Raw genomic sequence first — 15362 nt, 5'->3', positions numbered from 1 at the left:
AAAGTTCAAAGTTTTTCAGAGTGAATTAGAGAATCATCGTAACAAGAAAATAAAGTTTCTACGATTTGATCGTAGAGGCAAATATTTGAGTTACGAGTTTGGCCTTCAATTAAAACAATGTGGAATAGTTTCACAAACTCATGCCACCTGAAACACCACAGCATAATGGTGTGTCCGAACGTCATAACCGTACTTTATTGGATATAGTGCAATCTAAGATGTCTCTTACCGATTTACCAGTATCGTTTTGGGGTTATGCATTAGAGACAGCTGCATTCACGTTAAATAGGGCACCATCTAAATCCGTTGAGACGACAACTTATGAACTGTGGTTTGGCAAGAAACCAAAGTTGTCGTTTCTTAAAGTTTGGGGCTGCGATGCTTATGTGAAAAAGCTTCAACCTGATAAGCTCGAACCCAAATCGGAGAAATGTGTCTTCATAGGATACCCAAAGGAGACTGTTGGGTACACCTTCTATCACAGATCCGAAGGCAAGACATTCGTTGCTAAGAATGGATCCTTTCTAGAGAAGGAGTTTCTCTCGAAAGAAGTGAGTGGGAGGAAAGTAGAACTTGATGAGGTAACTGTACCTGCTCCCTTATTAGAAAGTAGTTCATCAGAGAAATCTGTTCCTGTGACTCCTACACCAATAAGTGAGGAAGCTAATGATGATGACGATGTAACTTCAGATCAAGTTACTACCGAAGCTCGTAGGTCAACCATTGTAAGATCCGCACCAGAGTGGTATGGTAATCCTGTTCTGGAGGTCATGTTACTTGACCATGACGAACCTACGAACTATGAGGAAGCAATGATGAGCCCAGATTCCGCAAAATGTCTTGAGGCCATGAAATCTGAGATGGGGTCCATGTATGAGAACAAAGTGTGGACTTTGGTTGACTTGCCCGATAATCGGCAAGCCATAGAAAATAAATGGATCTTCAAGAGGAATACGGACGCTGATAGTAGTGTTACTATCTACAAAGCTAGACTTGTCGAAAAAGGTTTTTGACAAAGTTCAAGGTGTTGACTACGATGAGATTTTCTCACTCGTAGCGATGCTTAAGTCTGTCCGAATCATGTTAGCAAATTGCCACATTTTATGAAATCTGGCAAATGGATGTCAAAACTACATTCCTTAATGGATTTCTTAAAGAAGAGTTGTATATGATGCAACCAGAAGGTTTTGTCGATCCTAACAAAATGTGCAAGCTCCAGCGATCCATTCATGGACTGGTGCAAAGCATCTCCGAGTTGGAATATATGCTTTGATGAGTTGATCAAAGCATATAGTTTTATACAGACTTGCGATGAAGCCTGTATTTACAAGAAAGTGAGTGGGAGCACTACAACCTTTCTGATAAGTATATGTGAATGACATATTGTTGATCAGAAATGATGTAGAGTTTTCTGGAAAGCATAAAAGGAGTGTTTGAAAGGAGTTTTTCAAAGAAAGACCTCGATGAAGCTGCTTACATATTGAGCATCAAGATCTATAGAGATAGATCAAGACGCTTGATAAGTTTTTCAATGAGTACATACCTTGACAAATTTTTGAAGTAGTTCAAAATGAAACAGTCAAAGAAGGAATTCTTGCATGTATTGCAAGGTGTGAAATTGAGTAAGACTCAAAGCCCGACCACGGCAGAAGATAGAAAGAGAATAAAAGTCATTCCCTATGCCTCAGCCATAGGTTCTATAAAGTATGCCATGCTGTGTACGAGATCTATTGTATACCCTACATTGAGTTTGGCAAGGGAGTACAATAGTGATCTAGAAGTAGATCACTGGACAACGGTCAAAATTATCCTTAGTGGAATAAGGATATATTTCTCGATTATGGAGGTGACAAAAGGTTCGTCGTAAAGGGTTATGTCGATGCAAGTTTTGACACTGGTCCAGATGACTCTAAGTATCAATCTGGATACATATTGAAAGTGGGAGCAATTAGCTAGAGTTGCTTCGTGCAGAGCATTGTTGACATAGAAATTTGCAAAATACATATGGATCTGAATATGGCAGACCCGTTGACTAAACTTCTCTCACACGCAAAACATGATCACACCTTAGTACTCTTTGGGTGTTAATCACACGGCGATGTGAACTAAGATTACTGACTCTAGTAAACCCTTTGAGTGTTGGTCACATGGCGATGTGAACTATGGGTGTTAATCACATGGTGATGTGAACTATTGGTGTTAAATCACATGGCGATGTGAACTAGATTATTGACTCTAGTGCAAGTGGGAGACTGAATGAAATATGCCCTAGAGGCAATAATAAAGTTGTTATTTATATTTCCTTATATCATGATAAATGTTTATTATTCATGCTAGGATTGTATTAACCGGAAACTTAGTACATGTGTGAATACATAGACAAAACGAGTGTCACTAGTATGCCTCTACTTGACTAGCTCGTTGAATCAAAGATGGTTAAAGTTTCCTAGCCATAGACATGAGTTGTCATTTGATTAACGGGATCACATCATGAGAGGATGATGTGATTGACTTGACCCATTCCGTTAGCTTAGCACTTGATCGTTTAGTATATTGCTATTGCTTTCTTCATGACTTATACATGTTCCTATGACTATGAGATTATGCAACTCCCGGATACCGGAGGAACACTTTGTGTGCTACCAAACGTCACAACGTAACTGGGTGATTATAAAGGTGCTCTACAGGTGTCTCCGATGGTACTTGTTGAGTTGGCATAGATCAAGATTAGGATTTGTCACTCCGATTGTCGGAGAGGTATCTCCGGGCCCTCTCGGTAATGCACATCACTATAAGCCTTGCAAGCCATGTGACTAATGAGTTAGTTGCGGGATGATGCATTACGAAACGAGTAAAGAGACTTGCCGGTAACAAGATTGAACTAGGTATTGAGATACCGACGATCGAATCTCGGGCAAGTAACATACCGATGACAAAGGGAACAACGTATGTTGTTATGCGATTTGACCGATAAAGATCTTCGTAGAATATGTAGGAGCCAATATGAGCATCCACGTTCCGCTATTGGTTATTGACTAGAGACGTGTCTCGGTCATGTCTACATAGTTCTCGAACCCATAGGGTCCGCACGCTTAACGTTTGGTGATGATCGGTATTATGAGTTTATGTGTTGATGTACCGAAGGTAGTTCGGAGTCCCGGATATGATCACGGACATGACAAGGAGTCTCGAAATGGTCGAGACATAAAGATCGATATATTGGATGACTATGTTTGGACATCGGAAGGGTTCCGAGTGAGTTCGGACATTAACCGGAGTACCGGGGGGTTACCGGAACCCCCCGGGGAGTATATGGGCCTTATTGGGCTTTAGGGGAGAGAGGGGGGGCTGCCTAGGGCAGGCCGCCCCCCCCCCAAGGCCTAGTCCGAATTGGACTAGGGGGAGGGGCGGCGCCCCCTCCTTCCTTCTCTTCTCTCTTCCCCTTCCTTCTCTCCTACTCCTACTACTTGGAAGGGGGGAATCCTACTCCCGGTGGGAGTAGGACTCCCCAGGGCGCGCCATAGTAGAGGGCCGGCCCTCCCCCTCCTCCACTCCTTTATATACGGGGGAAGGGGGCACCCGATAGACACACAAGTTGATCATTGATCTCTTAGCCATGTGCGGTGCCCCCCTCCACCATAATCCACCTTGGTCATATCGTTGAAGTGCTTAGGCGAAGCCCTACGCGGGTAGCTTCATCATCACCGTCATCACGCCGTCGTGCTGACGAAGCTCTCCCTCGACACTCTGCTGGATTGTGAGTTAGTGGGACGTCACCGAGCTGAACGTGTGCAGATCGCGGAGGTGCCGTATCTTCGGTGCTAGGATCGGTCGATCGTGAAGACGTACGACTACATCAACCGCGTTTTCATAATGCTTCCGCTTACGTTCTACGAGGGTACGTAGACAACACTCTCCCCTCTCGTTGCTATGCATCACCATGATCATGCGTGTGCATAGGAATTCTTTTGAAATTACTACGTTCCCCAACACCCCCTGCCCCCGTATATAAAGGAGGGGAGGGGGAGGCCGGCCGGCCCCTGTAGGGCGCGCCAGGAGAGGGGAGTCCTACTAGGACTCCAAGTCCTAGTAGGATTCCACCTGGAGGAAGGGGGAAGAAGGAAGGGAGAGGGGGAAGGGAAGGAAAGGGGGGCGCCGCCCCCTTCCCCTAGTCCAATTCGGACCCAAGCGAGGGGCGGACAGCCCCTTGTGGCCCTTCCTTTCTCCCCACTAAGGCCCATCTAGGCCCAGGCACTCCGATAATTATCTGGTACCTCTGGGAACTCATCCGGTGTCCGAATAACATCGTGCAATATGTCAATCTTTATGTCTCGACCATTTCGAGACTCCTCGTCATGTCCGTGATCTCATCCGGGACTCTGAAAAATCTTCGGTCATCAAATCACATAACTCATAATACAAATCATCATCGAACGTTAAGCATGCGGACCCTACGGGTTCGAGAACTATGTAGACATGACCGAGACACATCTCCGGTCAATAACCAATAGCGGAACCTGGATGCTCACATTGGCTCCTACATATTCTACGAAGATCTTTATCGGTCAAACCGCATAACAACATACGTTGTTCCCTTTGTCATCGGTATGTTACTTGCCCGAGATTCGATCGTCGGTATCAACATACCTAGTTCAATCTCATTACCGGCAAGTCTCTTTACTCGTTCCGTAATGCGTCATCCCGCAACTAACTCATTAGTCACATTGCTTGCAAGGCTTATAGTGATGATCATTACCGAGAGGGCCCAGAGATACCTCTCTGATACACGGAGTGACAAATCCTAATCTAGATCTATGCCAACTCAACAAACACCATCGGAGACACCTGTAGAGCATCTTTATAATCACCCAGTTACGTTGTGACGTTTGATAGCACACAAGGTGTTCCTCCGGTATTCGGGAGTTGCATAATCTCATAGTCAGAGGAACATGTATAAGTCATGATGAAAGTAATAGCAATAAAACTAAATGATCATTTATGCTAAGCTAACGGATGGGTCTTGTCCATCACATCATTCTCTAATGATGTGATCCCGTTCATCAAATGACAACACATGTCTATGGTCAGGAAACTTAACCATCTTTGATTAACGAGCTAGTCTAGTAGAGGCATACTAGGGACATTTTGTTTGTCTATGTATTCACACATGTACTAAGTTCCCAGTTAATACAATTCTAGCATGAATAATAAACATTTATCATGACATAAGGAAATATAAATAACAACTTTATTATTGCCTCTAGGGCATATTTCCTTCACGATCTACACCAACAACTTCGCCGCCGTCATCACCAACTCTCTCCCCCTCTATGCAGCGGTGTAACACCTCTTCTCCCCGCTGTAATCTCTACTTAAACATGGTGCTCAACGCTATATATTATTTCCCAATGATGCATGGCTATCCTATGATGTTTGAGTAGATTCGTTTTGTCCTACGGGTTGATTGATGATCATGATTGGTTTGAGTTGTATGTTTTATTATTGGTGATGTCCTATGGTGCTCTCCGTGTAGCGCAAGCGTGAGGGGTCCCCGTTGTAGGGTTTGCAATATGTTCATGATTCGCTTATGGTGGGTGGCGTGAGTGACAGAAGCACAGACCCGAGTAAGTAGGCTGTTTGCGTATAGGAGTAAAGAGGACTTGATACTTTAATACTATGGTTGGGTTTTACCTTAATGATCTTTAGTAGTTGCGGATGCTTGCTAGAGTTCCAATCATAAGTGCATATGATCCAAGTAGAGAAAGTATGTTAGCTTATGCCCCCATATATTGCAATAATGATCACCGGTCTAGTTATCGATTGCCTAGGGACAAATAACTTTCTTGTGACAAAAAGCTCTCTACTAAAATTAACTTAGTTGTTTCTTTATCTAAAAAGCCACTAGTTTTTATTTACGTGCTCTTTATTGTCTTGCAAACTTATCCCTTTACACCTACAAAGTGCTTCTAGTTTCATACTTGTTCTAGGTAAAGTGAAGGTTAAGCGTGCATAGGGTTGTATCGATGGTCGACAGAACTTGAAGGAAATATAAATTCTACCTTTATCTCCTCGTTGGGTTTGACACTCTTATTTATCGAGAAAGGCTATCCCCTATACTTGTGGGTTATCACAGACCGTGGCAAAATTGGCATTAAAATTCTTCGGATCGCTCAAGGTCATCGAGCGCATCGGCAAGCTCGCTTACAAGCTGGAGCTGCCTCAAGACAGCCGCATCCACGATGTCTTCCACGTCTCCCAGTTGAATCCATTTACGCCGAATTATACATCTGTGTACCCGAAGGTGCCTCTCCCACCTGACTTGCCCGCTAGCGACATCGAGTCGGAGGAAATCCTTGAGCGCAGGATGGTCAAGCGTGGTGATCAGGCGATCGTCCAGCTACGAATTCACTAGTCTTCTTCATCAACGAGCGCGGCATAGGAGGACTACGACACACTCCGTCAGCGTTTTCCCTCCACGAGCATCTAGCAAGACACGGCGACAAACCAATAGGTGGAACCTGACGACGAGGCTATTTCTGAATAAGAGGGGCATGTCACACCTGCATACCTCTGATGATGCAGTGGACATGGAAAGTGTGGGTCGTCGAGCCTTATAAGCATAGGGGCCAGGGTGCGTGTGTGCCTATATAGGCAAGGGTGGACAGCGAGAGGAGCATGTGTATGTGCTTTCTGAACCTCATCTGCCACTTTCTCTCTATGACACCTACTTTCTCCATACCTCACCTTCTTCCTCAGCAAGAAATACCCAGAGCTCTGATCTGTCATCCCCTCCTTTGGTTTCAATCCTTAATTTTCTTTGGTTCATTACACATTGTTCTTGGATGTTACCCTAACGGTGTCCAAGAGAACCTTGGGTGCGGCTTTATATTACTTGCAAGATGCTGTGGTAATACTCGGCAATTCTACCCCAAAACCGGTCCTTTAATTGATCCATTCCAACCGATGCATGACACAAAGCAATATCTCCATCTTGGCAATAATTGTGAGCCCTTGATCTTGATGGTGCTTTCATGGATGATTGTGTCTCCATGGGATCATCAACCTCTTCAGCCTCCTCCACTGCGGCTCATAATTCTCCCCACGCTCTTGTTCTTGATCGAACACCGAGTCATAATTGAGATCTTCAAGCCAAAGCATACATTACTCCTCCAAAGGCGATAAGAATTCAACAACATTCATCTCCACACTAGGACAACAACAACAATCTCATCACCCTACGACCGCAAGCAATCACCAAACAATGCACCGGCCGAAATGGGAAGTGCAAAAAAATTGCCTTGATGGCATTTCATCGACCACTTGGCGGCCACAGCCGGACGAACGGGCGTAGGGATGGCTGGAGACGGGGTACGAGGCGACAGGTGAGGAGGCACCGGAGCCGCCTTCCTTCTTCCTCTTCTTCACCACCTCCTTGGCGAGCACCGCAGTCGGCTTCCTTGCTCGCTTGCCTGCGACCGAAGCAGCGGGAGGGTGACCAACCGTCGCCGGAGACGAACGGCCTTGCCACCGACCTTGCTGCCGGCACTGGTTGGCTATGTCGTGGCCCGAAGAAGGTTTTTGGTGCCCAACCTCTTGGTGCAAGCAGTGGAGCAGGGGTCGTTTCCGACGGGGTCGCACCAGCGGCAGTGGTTGGCGGGGTGGCGAAAGGGCCTTGCCTCTCCATTATGGCCAGAATCGGGGGCATCGGTAGTGGCCGCTCGAACGGGAGATAGGGGGGCAAAACTTTTACTCCACGAGGCGCCGGGCGAGTATGTTCGGGAGAATTGACCTCACTTTCAGGCCGAGGGGTATAATTTATCCTCTAACTGTTTGGGAGTTCGAGATGCTCTAAACACGCAAAGGATGTAGCAAAACTAAAACTGCCAGCTGACTGGTGTACCCTAACCTATCTATGCACAACGACATATGACACCTCAACTCAAGGATAAAGAGTTGCGAGGACAAATGGATAATGGGATAACTAGCAAGCTTTCTTTTTATTTAGAAAAACTATGCAAGTGAAACTGATGATGAGGTAAAAGACGACTGAACTACCATATGCATGTAACCATCCCAAAACATCAACCCAATGTTACCCTGAGGTTATGATCCATTCATTAAAACATCATCAGACAGCATCGCACACCTGCAAATAGTTGGCATGCAACAAACAGAGCAGAACGACCCACACAAAACGCTAGGGAGATGGACGCTAACACCATCAGCGATCACTAGGCTACCAATGCATAAAATAAACCAAGCCGACTAAGAAGAGTCTAGGAATGTTTCAAACATCTCTCCACAGGAATTCTTTGCACACTCGTCATCTATCCTCACAATAGAGTGACAGCGCCTGCCTATCGGAAGTAAATGGAGATAAGAGGAATATCAATGTCGTTCCCGTCGTCATCCTCGCAAGCCACAACAACATCAAAATGCTTCCTGTATGCTGGAACATCTACCTTAGCCACCTCCTGGGCGACATCCACCATCTTCCTCTTCAGTCGATCCTTGTGCCTCGGGAACATGGTGTTGTACAGCAAGGATGTGCCACAGGAGACGCTGTAAGCAGTCAGGCCCTTGTCGCTTAACCACTTCAGGAGTTCTGCGACAGTAATGTTGCCCTTGATAGACCATCGGTCCCACACTGTCCATCTCATGTCTTGATGCTTCATCTCCTTGGGCGGTACAGGTTCAGCCATGGAGAACATTGGTAGTGCCAGGTTGGCAAACGTATTGCGGTAGTCTTCAACTGGGTGGTCGCCTGCCAGAACCTTGTACAGCTCAAGGCATACAAGGCCTGTGGCCATGGCTGTCGTAGTTGCAATAGCTGGAATGATTCTTCCTGCAATGAACTTCGCCTTCAGCTTGTCAACCACTTGAATACCATAGTTTCTCGCACGCATATTAGCAAGACCAGCAATCAAGTCCATGTGGAAATTTGTATCATCATCCTGCAAAAGAAACATGTGGTGTGTAACCAGAACTAGTGAAGAAAGAGCATAGCCTTAAATATTTAATTATTTCTGTCCTTTTACAGTGGTACGTCAGAAGATATTTTGAGAACTGAAATTAAACTAATGCCCAGTTATAATTGCATGCCTCATGCCTCATGCCAGAAATAAGTAAGTTATTAAGAATAGTCAACAACAGCTATTTGACACAGGCAATCACAGTATCGAAAACATCTTTACGGTACCAGCACATAAAACAGAAGCGCACACAAATAGAATATAGACCAACATGGAAGGATAAGTGGAGAGGTGCATACAGAAAACACTTGTTCTTAAAGAACTGTGAAGTTACTTATCCTCAATGTATCTGGGCAGAAGTGGAGAATATGTTACTACTACCAACAACAAGGGAGAAGACAGATACTAGCAACTAAGTTCTGTAACTCAATGCATAACAGAAAGAAATGTGACTGAATTACATAATCCCTGTCGATGTTTTTGCTTACCAAATATGCACCTATGTGCATTAGTGATGTATGTTTGCTTTCTAGTGTGAAACAAGTAAGGATGTTCTTAAACAGCCAGGGCAAGGGAAAAAACAGTCTTATTCTAACACATCAGAAGTAGTTAAAAAGAGGCTAACCTTCTCAAACTGAATAGGCTTCATTTGGAATCCTGAAGGCAGTTTCTTGGCACATGCTTCCAGCTTGGTTAAAAGGTCTTCGATAACAGCAGCATCGTCAACTGAGGCACTGGAGAGGTTAGTGGCCTTCTCATCTGTTTCAATCTTAACCCCACTCTTTGGCTCAAATTCAGGCACTGCAACCTTACTTACTATATCAGCCAGATTACCCGTGTTCTTCGCCCAGTCCGGTATGGGGATCCCGAAAGACACAGCTCTCAATATGGAAGCAGACAGTATAAATTGAATGTGAGATGAATCAACAGCTGAGAATTGCACCGGGCGAGGGAAACGCTTAGGGGCAGACCAGAAAGGAGCACCAGTGCTAGTGGCAGCATCTTCAGGAAATGTGAATGTTAGCTGCTTCACACGATTAGAGAAGTAATCTTCAAACCTGGCAAAAGAAACCAGATGTTATGACATGGCATCTGGAGCACAAAAAATACTGTCCTATTTGATGGCAATATAATCAAAATGAAACCATTTTAACTTCAAATAGCGGAAGACGAAAAGAAAGTGGAAGAAAGCCAATAACAAATTGTTGTATTCAAAAGGGGCGTGTAGAAGAGATATATCGTACTTCAGTCTTGCCCAGGCTATGCAGTCTTCAAATTTATCACATCGCTCCTTGTCAAGGCATTCACGTACACGCTCCAACAATTCCCTGGCTTGAGCATCACCTGCCTTTCTCATAGCAGCAGCATATTCAGCAGGATTAGACATAAATGAGTTCACTTCATTTGGAGTTTTCTCTAGCAGACCCTCAAACTCTGAGCGAGCCCATGTTAGACAATGGTCAATATTGTGTGGAAAAGAGTGAACTGTGCACATTGGTGCCTGTTTCTCAGGAGGATCACGTGAAGCTCCATAGTTTTCAGTAAGGTGAGGAATCACCATCTGTGTATTACATTTCGGACCCAGCGTTCCAGATTCCAAGAGTGGTTTCTGGAAGTACAGGCATCGCATGTCCATGTACATCCTAGCATTGACATTATCAAGTGCATTGATGACAGCATCAAGGCCCTCCCAGAATGCATCATTGAAAACATGTTCAGTCTCTGGACAGGCACGATTCTGAAGAGCATCAATATGGAGGCAGGAGTTGATAGCACTAGCAGCTGTAGCGGCTACTGTAGATTTTGCCTGTCCAATGTTCCAATCACGAAACAGGAATTGCCGGCTCAAGTTGCTTTTCTCAATGACATCATCATCTGTTATAGTTAGCTTCCCTTTACGGCCACAAGAAACCCCCATTAAAGCAAAGTTCTTCAAGAATTCACATCCAAGAGCACCAGATCCCACAACAAAAATATTAGAGTCCCGCATCTTCTTCTGAAGCTTAGAACCAAAAACAGAAATCTGAGCATCGTAGCGGCTATTCAATGGCTTCAAGTCTTTAGGGTCCAATGCATAGGTTGGCAGGGATTCTAACGAGTCAAAATAGAAGAACTGGCAAAAAAGAAAAGAAAAATCAGACAAAAACCAACAGAACATCATAAACGTAAATATTTTACAGTTCATGACACAGACCTGGTACTGCGGATGAAATTTCCCAGAACAAGCCTTCACAAGTTCTTGACCAACAATACCACCAAACATTGCAGCCATTGGGTTCAGAACAGCTCTAGAACCACTTGCAAAATGTTGCAGCAGCTTCTCATCAAGTTCATCCATCTTGTAATCAATTGCAGCCTCATTAATAGAAGCAGTAAACTCCACAAATTTTCGAGCATCCTGGTCACAACCAGCAACAGGGAAGCGCCCAAACTTTTGTCTGAAATTATCCAAGGCTAGAAATGCGAAGTGAAGCAGCGGAGGACGCTGGTATTTTGAGAAATCACTCAAAAGGAAATTCCCAGGTTCTTTTATACATTCTCTCAGACTCTTGAACTCTAAGATCATTGGTTCTTTCACCTGTGTAACAATCCCACCTTTTGCATAAATGCCAAAGTTACGTGTATCCTCCTCGATGCAAAATGAAAATGGCCTTGCATCTACTATCTTCCTGGGCTTGCCATCATTCAGTTCTGTCATCCCACTGACCTCCGAGAAAACAACAAGATCACCATCTTGGAATTCAAGGCGCTCATCATCAACGCAGGAAACCATTGCAGGATTGTCATTGCTGATGGATGCAATTATACCAGTATGGGGATCTTCACCATCAACATCAAGAACAGTAAATTCAGGCCCAAAGTCACAAAACACGCTACCAAAAAGACCACAGACTTCTGTTTTGATGAATGGAATTGGAGGCTGGTGGCTACGACAGTAATCATTAAATTCAACTGCCTTGTCTAGACTTAAGTTGGTGAAAACAACAGCCTGCAAATAAGAGGTACAATCAGCATATACGCAGGAAGGAATACATGTTTCATAATAAAACACAAATACGCCGCAACAAAAAATTCAGCAAATGTTATCAACTAATTAGTGCATGATGATGACCAACAATGTGGCTTTACTTATTCACATTAGCTTCAGTCACACAAGCTTACTAACTGGACAGCTGACATGCAGGTCACTTGACAAGATCAAGTAAGGACACTGCATAATAGATCATCCATATATCAGCTATGACACATGCAGTGAAACAAATGAGTTCTCAGCTAAAAAAAAGGGAGTTCTACTGGGTATTATGAAAGAAAAATAGTTTGGCACTATTAGGAGGAACTCATCAGTATATTGACATCAAATGCAGAATAAGGTCCGCACGGATTTACTTATTACCATCCAAAACAGAAATTAGCTTAAACACGTAATACCATTCCACTTGATTTCAGGCACAGTTCAAATAAGTAAAGTAATTTTATTAACCTCGATGGTCACTACTATTGAACAAGAATGGTACTAACAAAATTTAACACAGAGTACAGTTAACAGACCTGGAACTTAGAAAGGTGTTCAGTAGTCAGTCCTTCCGTTAGAGCAGATACAAGAACAGCATTGTTAAGTTCTTGCAGTTTTTCAACACAAGCAGCAGCCCTGTTCTTCCCAATATCATCCTCAGATAGAAAGAAATTGCCAGATAGGTCCCACATATCCACATTTTCTACATCATGTAGGGTGACAGATTTAACACCCGCCAGAGCAAGATTCTTTGCTGTATAGAAGAAATATATTAGTTATAAAAATCATGTAATCCACACGCATAGGAGTATGATAATACCATACAAATAACAATAAGCAAACCATGCATTAGGATGTGTGCACTGGCAAATGGGAAAAGGGAAAATAATTGCTCGTCAATGACCATATTACTTTGCCCAATGAGACATGAAAATGCTAAATAACTCAGGTTCCTGGGCTGAGCAGGAGAAGAAAGGCAAATAATTGCTCATTTATAACCATATTACTTGCCCAATTAGACATAAAAATGCTAGCTACATAGCTCGTGTTCCTGGGCTGAACAGGAGCAAAAGAACAGAATAACAATCCACTAATTTTACCAACTCAGTATAATAACTAGATTTTCCCTTTCCAGGAGGCTTATCTGCTTGTGCATTCCCTTTTGCAGGAGGCTCATCTGCTTGTGCAACTACCGCCTATCAAACCAGGGTACTCAGATTGGTTGCTACATGCAGCGTGGGCCCCTCGGACATCTCAGGTTTGATTCCTCAGAATCGCTGGGCGCTCACTCCCCTCTAAAAGGACTTGCAAGAGATCCATGCCTAAAGTGCCAGAAAAATACATGTTGGGCTAGATCATTCTAACACCCAAATCTGATTTCCATAATGTCAGTCAGTCGATAAGTCAAAACTAGTAACTGCAGCTCCATAGGCTATTACATTAAACAGTTTCACTAAGGCAACAAGCAATTCAGCGCTTATCACAGTTTGCAAAACCAGTAATTCTATCAACTGTCTGTACCATTTTCTCGCCTATTTCTAGTGGCAATCACAAAAGCTACCAATGTAAACATGAAGTAGGATCACAAAACAATCAACAACACATAGTGAATAGAAGCAGTCAGCCTTTTTGTATTACAATAAAGACATGCCTTGGGAATTCTAGGCAGAAAAATATAATTCAATCTGCATAACAAGCAGAAAAGGGACACATTTGATTTGCATTTCTCTATGTAACACAACAAACTAAGGATGCAGCAAACAATCTGATGATCATAGCAGCATATGTCAGTAATCTAAGGGTTCACTCTGTTTGAACAAATATAAGACATCAGATAATCAGATAACTATACAAAATGTATTTCTCTGTCCAGCAACTCAGCCCTGTCTGCACATATATGGGATAAATTGAAGTAATCGCAGATCCATGGTTCTCAATCCAGCAACTAAGCAAGTAATCACAGATTCCAAATTACCAACAAATACTTAAGAGCAGCAAAACAGAACGCAACAGTAACGCCGCCAGCGCCAACATTAGATATCAATGTACTCCTAAATAAAGCACTAAATCACATATTGAAGGAGGCACGCACCGGTCTCAGCCCCAAGCCCGTTTAAGCCGGAGACGAGCACGTTGGACGCAAAGAGCAGCCGCATCGTCTCCCTCCCGTACACGGCGAGCTGCCTGCTGTGGAGGTCCTCATCGATCTCCGCCACCCCGTTCCCGTTACTGCCCCCGCCGACCGGCTCCCCGGCAACCATGGCCTCCGACCCCGCCTCCGCCGACGATTCCCCTACCCGTGCCTTCTTCGCCGCCGCGTCGCCGCTGTCCTCAGCGCCGTCCGCTCTCTTCGTCGGAAGCATATAGCGCAGCCCCCTGCATCGCGCAACATAAAACCAAATCAGACGCCAAAACCCGCGCCCTAAAACCCCAGAAATGGCGATCGGGGCGCACGGATCGAAGCATCGGAGCCGATCCGAATCGGCGGTGGCGGGACCTTACCGGTGCGGGCGATCGGAGTGGCGGCTAGGGTTCGCGCGGCGCCCGCGGCCTTGAGGACGGCGTGTCGCTTGTGAGGTTACCTTCGGCTTGGGGGCGAAGCCGGTGGAATGGCGTATATATAGACTGGGGTTTTGCGGCAAGGCAAGGCGCAAGGTGGTGGCGTTGGATCGAGTCGCCGATGCGGCGCGGTGGAGGCTTGGGGGTGGAGAGGGCGGAGGGCTACGAGGAATCTTGGCCGTTGGATTTTGGGATGGGCAAGCCTGATAAGGCAGGCCAGGCCGGATGGGTCGCGCTTGGTTCGACTGGATGGCGAAGTGAAAGCATTGATTAAAGTTAATTCATTCTTTCTTTGCATTCTCTTATCTTATCTTCTTATCTTATTAAAGGAGTATCTTATACTACTTTAAAAAAATATAAGGTTCTCATTTCATTTTTCTTCCCACCACCCCTTCGTCTAACATTTTATGTATATGATAATCAATCACCTTAATTTACTTACCTTCTGAATCAATTCAACTTTAATTTACTTATCAAACTTCTAATCAAAATATAAGGTAATTCACGTGTAGAATTTGATGAACATTTATTTACACGGTCGCATTATTATTGACAGATAAATCACAAGCTAACGTACTAGAATATTTATATCCCGTTGCAATGCACGGGCATTATTCTAGTTACATTAAAATTTATAGAGTTGTTTCTTAGTAAGAAGGTACTAATTTGTAGAAAATGAATTGAAAGTATAATAATAGTGCTAATTTAAAAAACTCTGTATTTAGAAAAATCAAATGATTGAAAATCCCCCAATTCTTCTTCGAATAAGAAGCTTGGAGTTGGTAAACTTGCAACAAGAGCACCAGGGCCGTCTTCAT

General features: G+C 44.1%; 1 protein-coding gene across 1 annotated transcript; it reads right to left on the bottom strand.

Moving 5' to 3' along the window:
* Window positions 1–8081: 8081 nt before the first annotated feature.
* On the bottom strand, window positions 8082–14734 carry LOC109756238 (ubiquitin-activating enzyme E1 3). The gene is made up of 7 exons (XM_020315097.3): window positions 14488–14734; window positions 14078–14361; window positions 12522–12739; window positions 11167–11961; window positions 10217–11085; window positions 9598–10030; window positions 8082–8954 (listed from the first exon to the last, which is right to left on the bottom strand). Exons 2-7 carry the CDS (start codon window positions 14346–14348, stop codon window positions 8358–8360), a joined length of 3183 nt encoding a protein of 1060 aa, XP_020170686.1. The 5' UTR covers window positions 14349–14361; window positions 14488–14734; the 3' UTR covers window positions 8082–8357.
* Window positions 14735–15362: the final 628 nt, after the last annotated feature.

The sequence above is a fragment of the Aegilops tauschii genome, chromosome 4 (assembly GCF_002575655.3).
Source record: "Aegilops tauschii subsp. strangulata cultivar AL8/78 chromosome 4, Aet v6.0, whole genome shotgun sequence".
Lineage (NCBI taxonomy): Eukaryota > Viridiplantae > Streptophyta > Magnoliopsida > Poales > Poaceae > Aegilops > Aegilops tauschii.
Note: the sequence above shows the minus strand (reverse complement) of the source record. Positions and strands in the feature narration are given on the sequence as shown.

What these genes read in the sequence shown, in the direction of transcription:
- LOC109756238 (XM_020315097.3), bottom strand. Translation starts at nt 14,348, where the DNA reads ATGCTTCCGACGAAGAGAGCGGACGGCGCTGAGGACAGCGGCGACGCG. An exon ending in AACACCTTTCTAAGTTCCAG is followed by an intron (nt 11,962 to 12,521) that starts GTCTGTTAACTG and finishes TCTTATTTGCAG; the next exon opens with GCTGTTGTTTTCACCAACTT. An exon ending in ATAGCCTGGGCAAGACTGAA is followed by an intron (nt 10,031 to 10,216) that starts GTACGATATATC and finishes TTCTTTTGCCAG; the next exon opens with GTTTGAAGATTACTTCTCTA.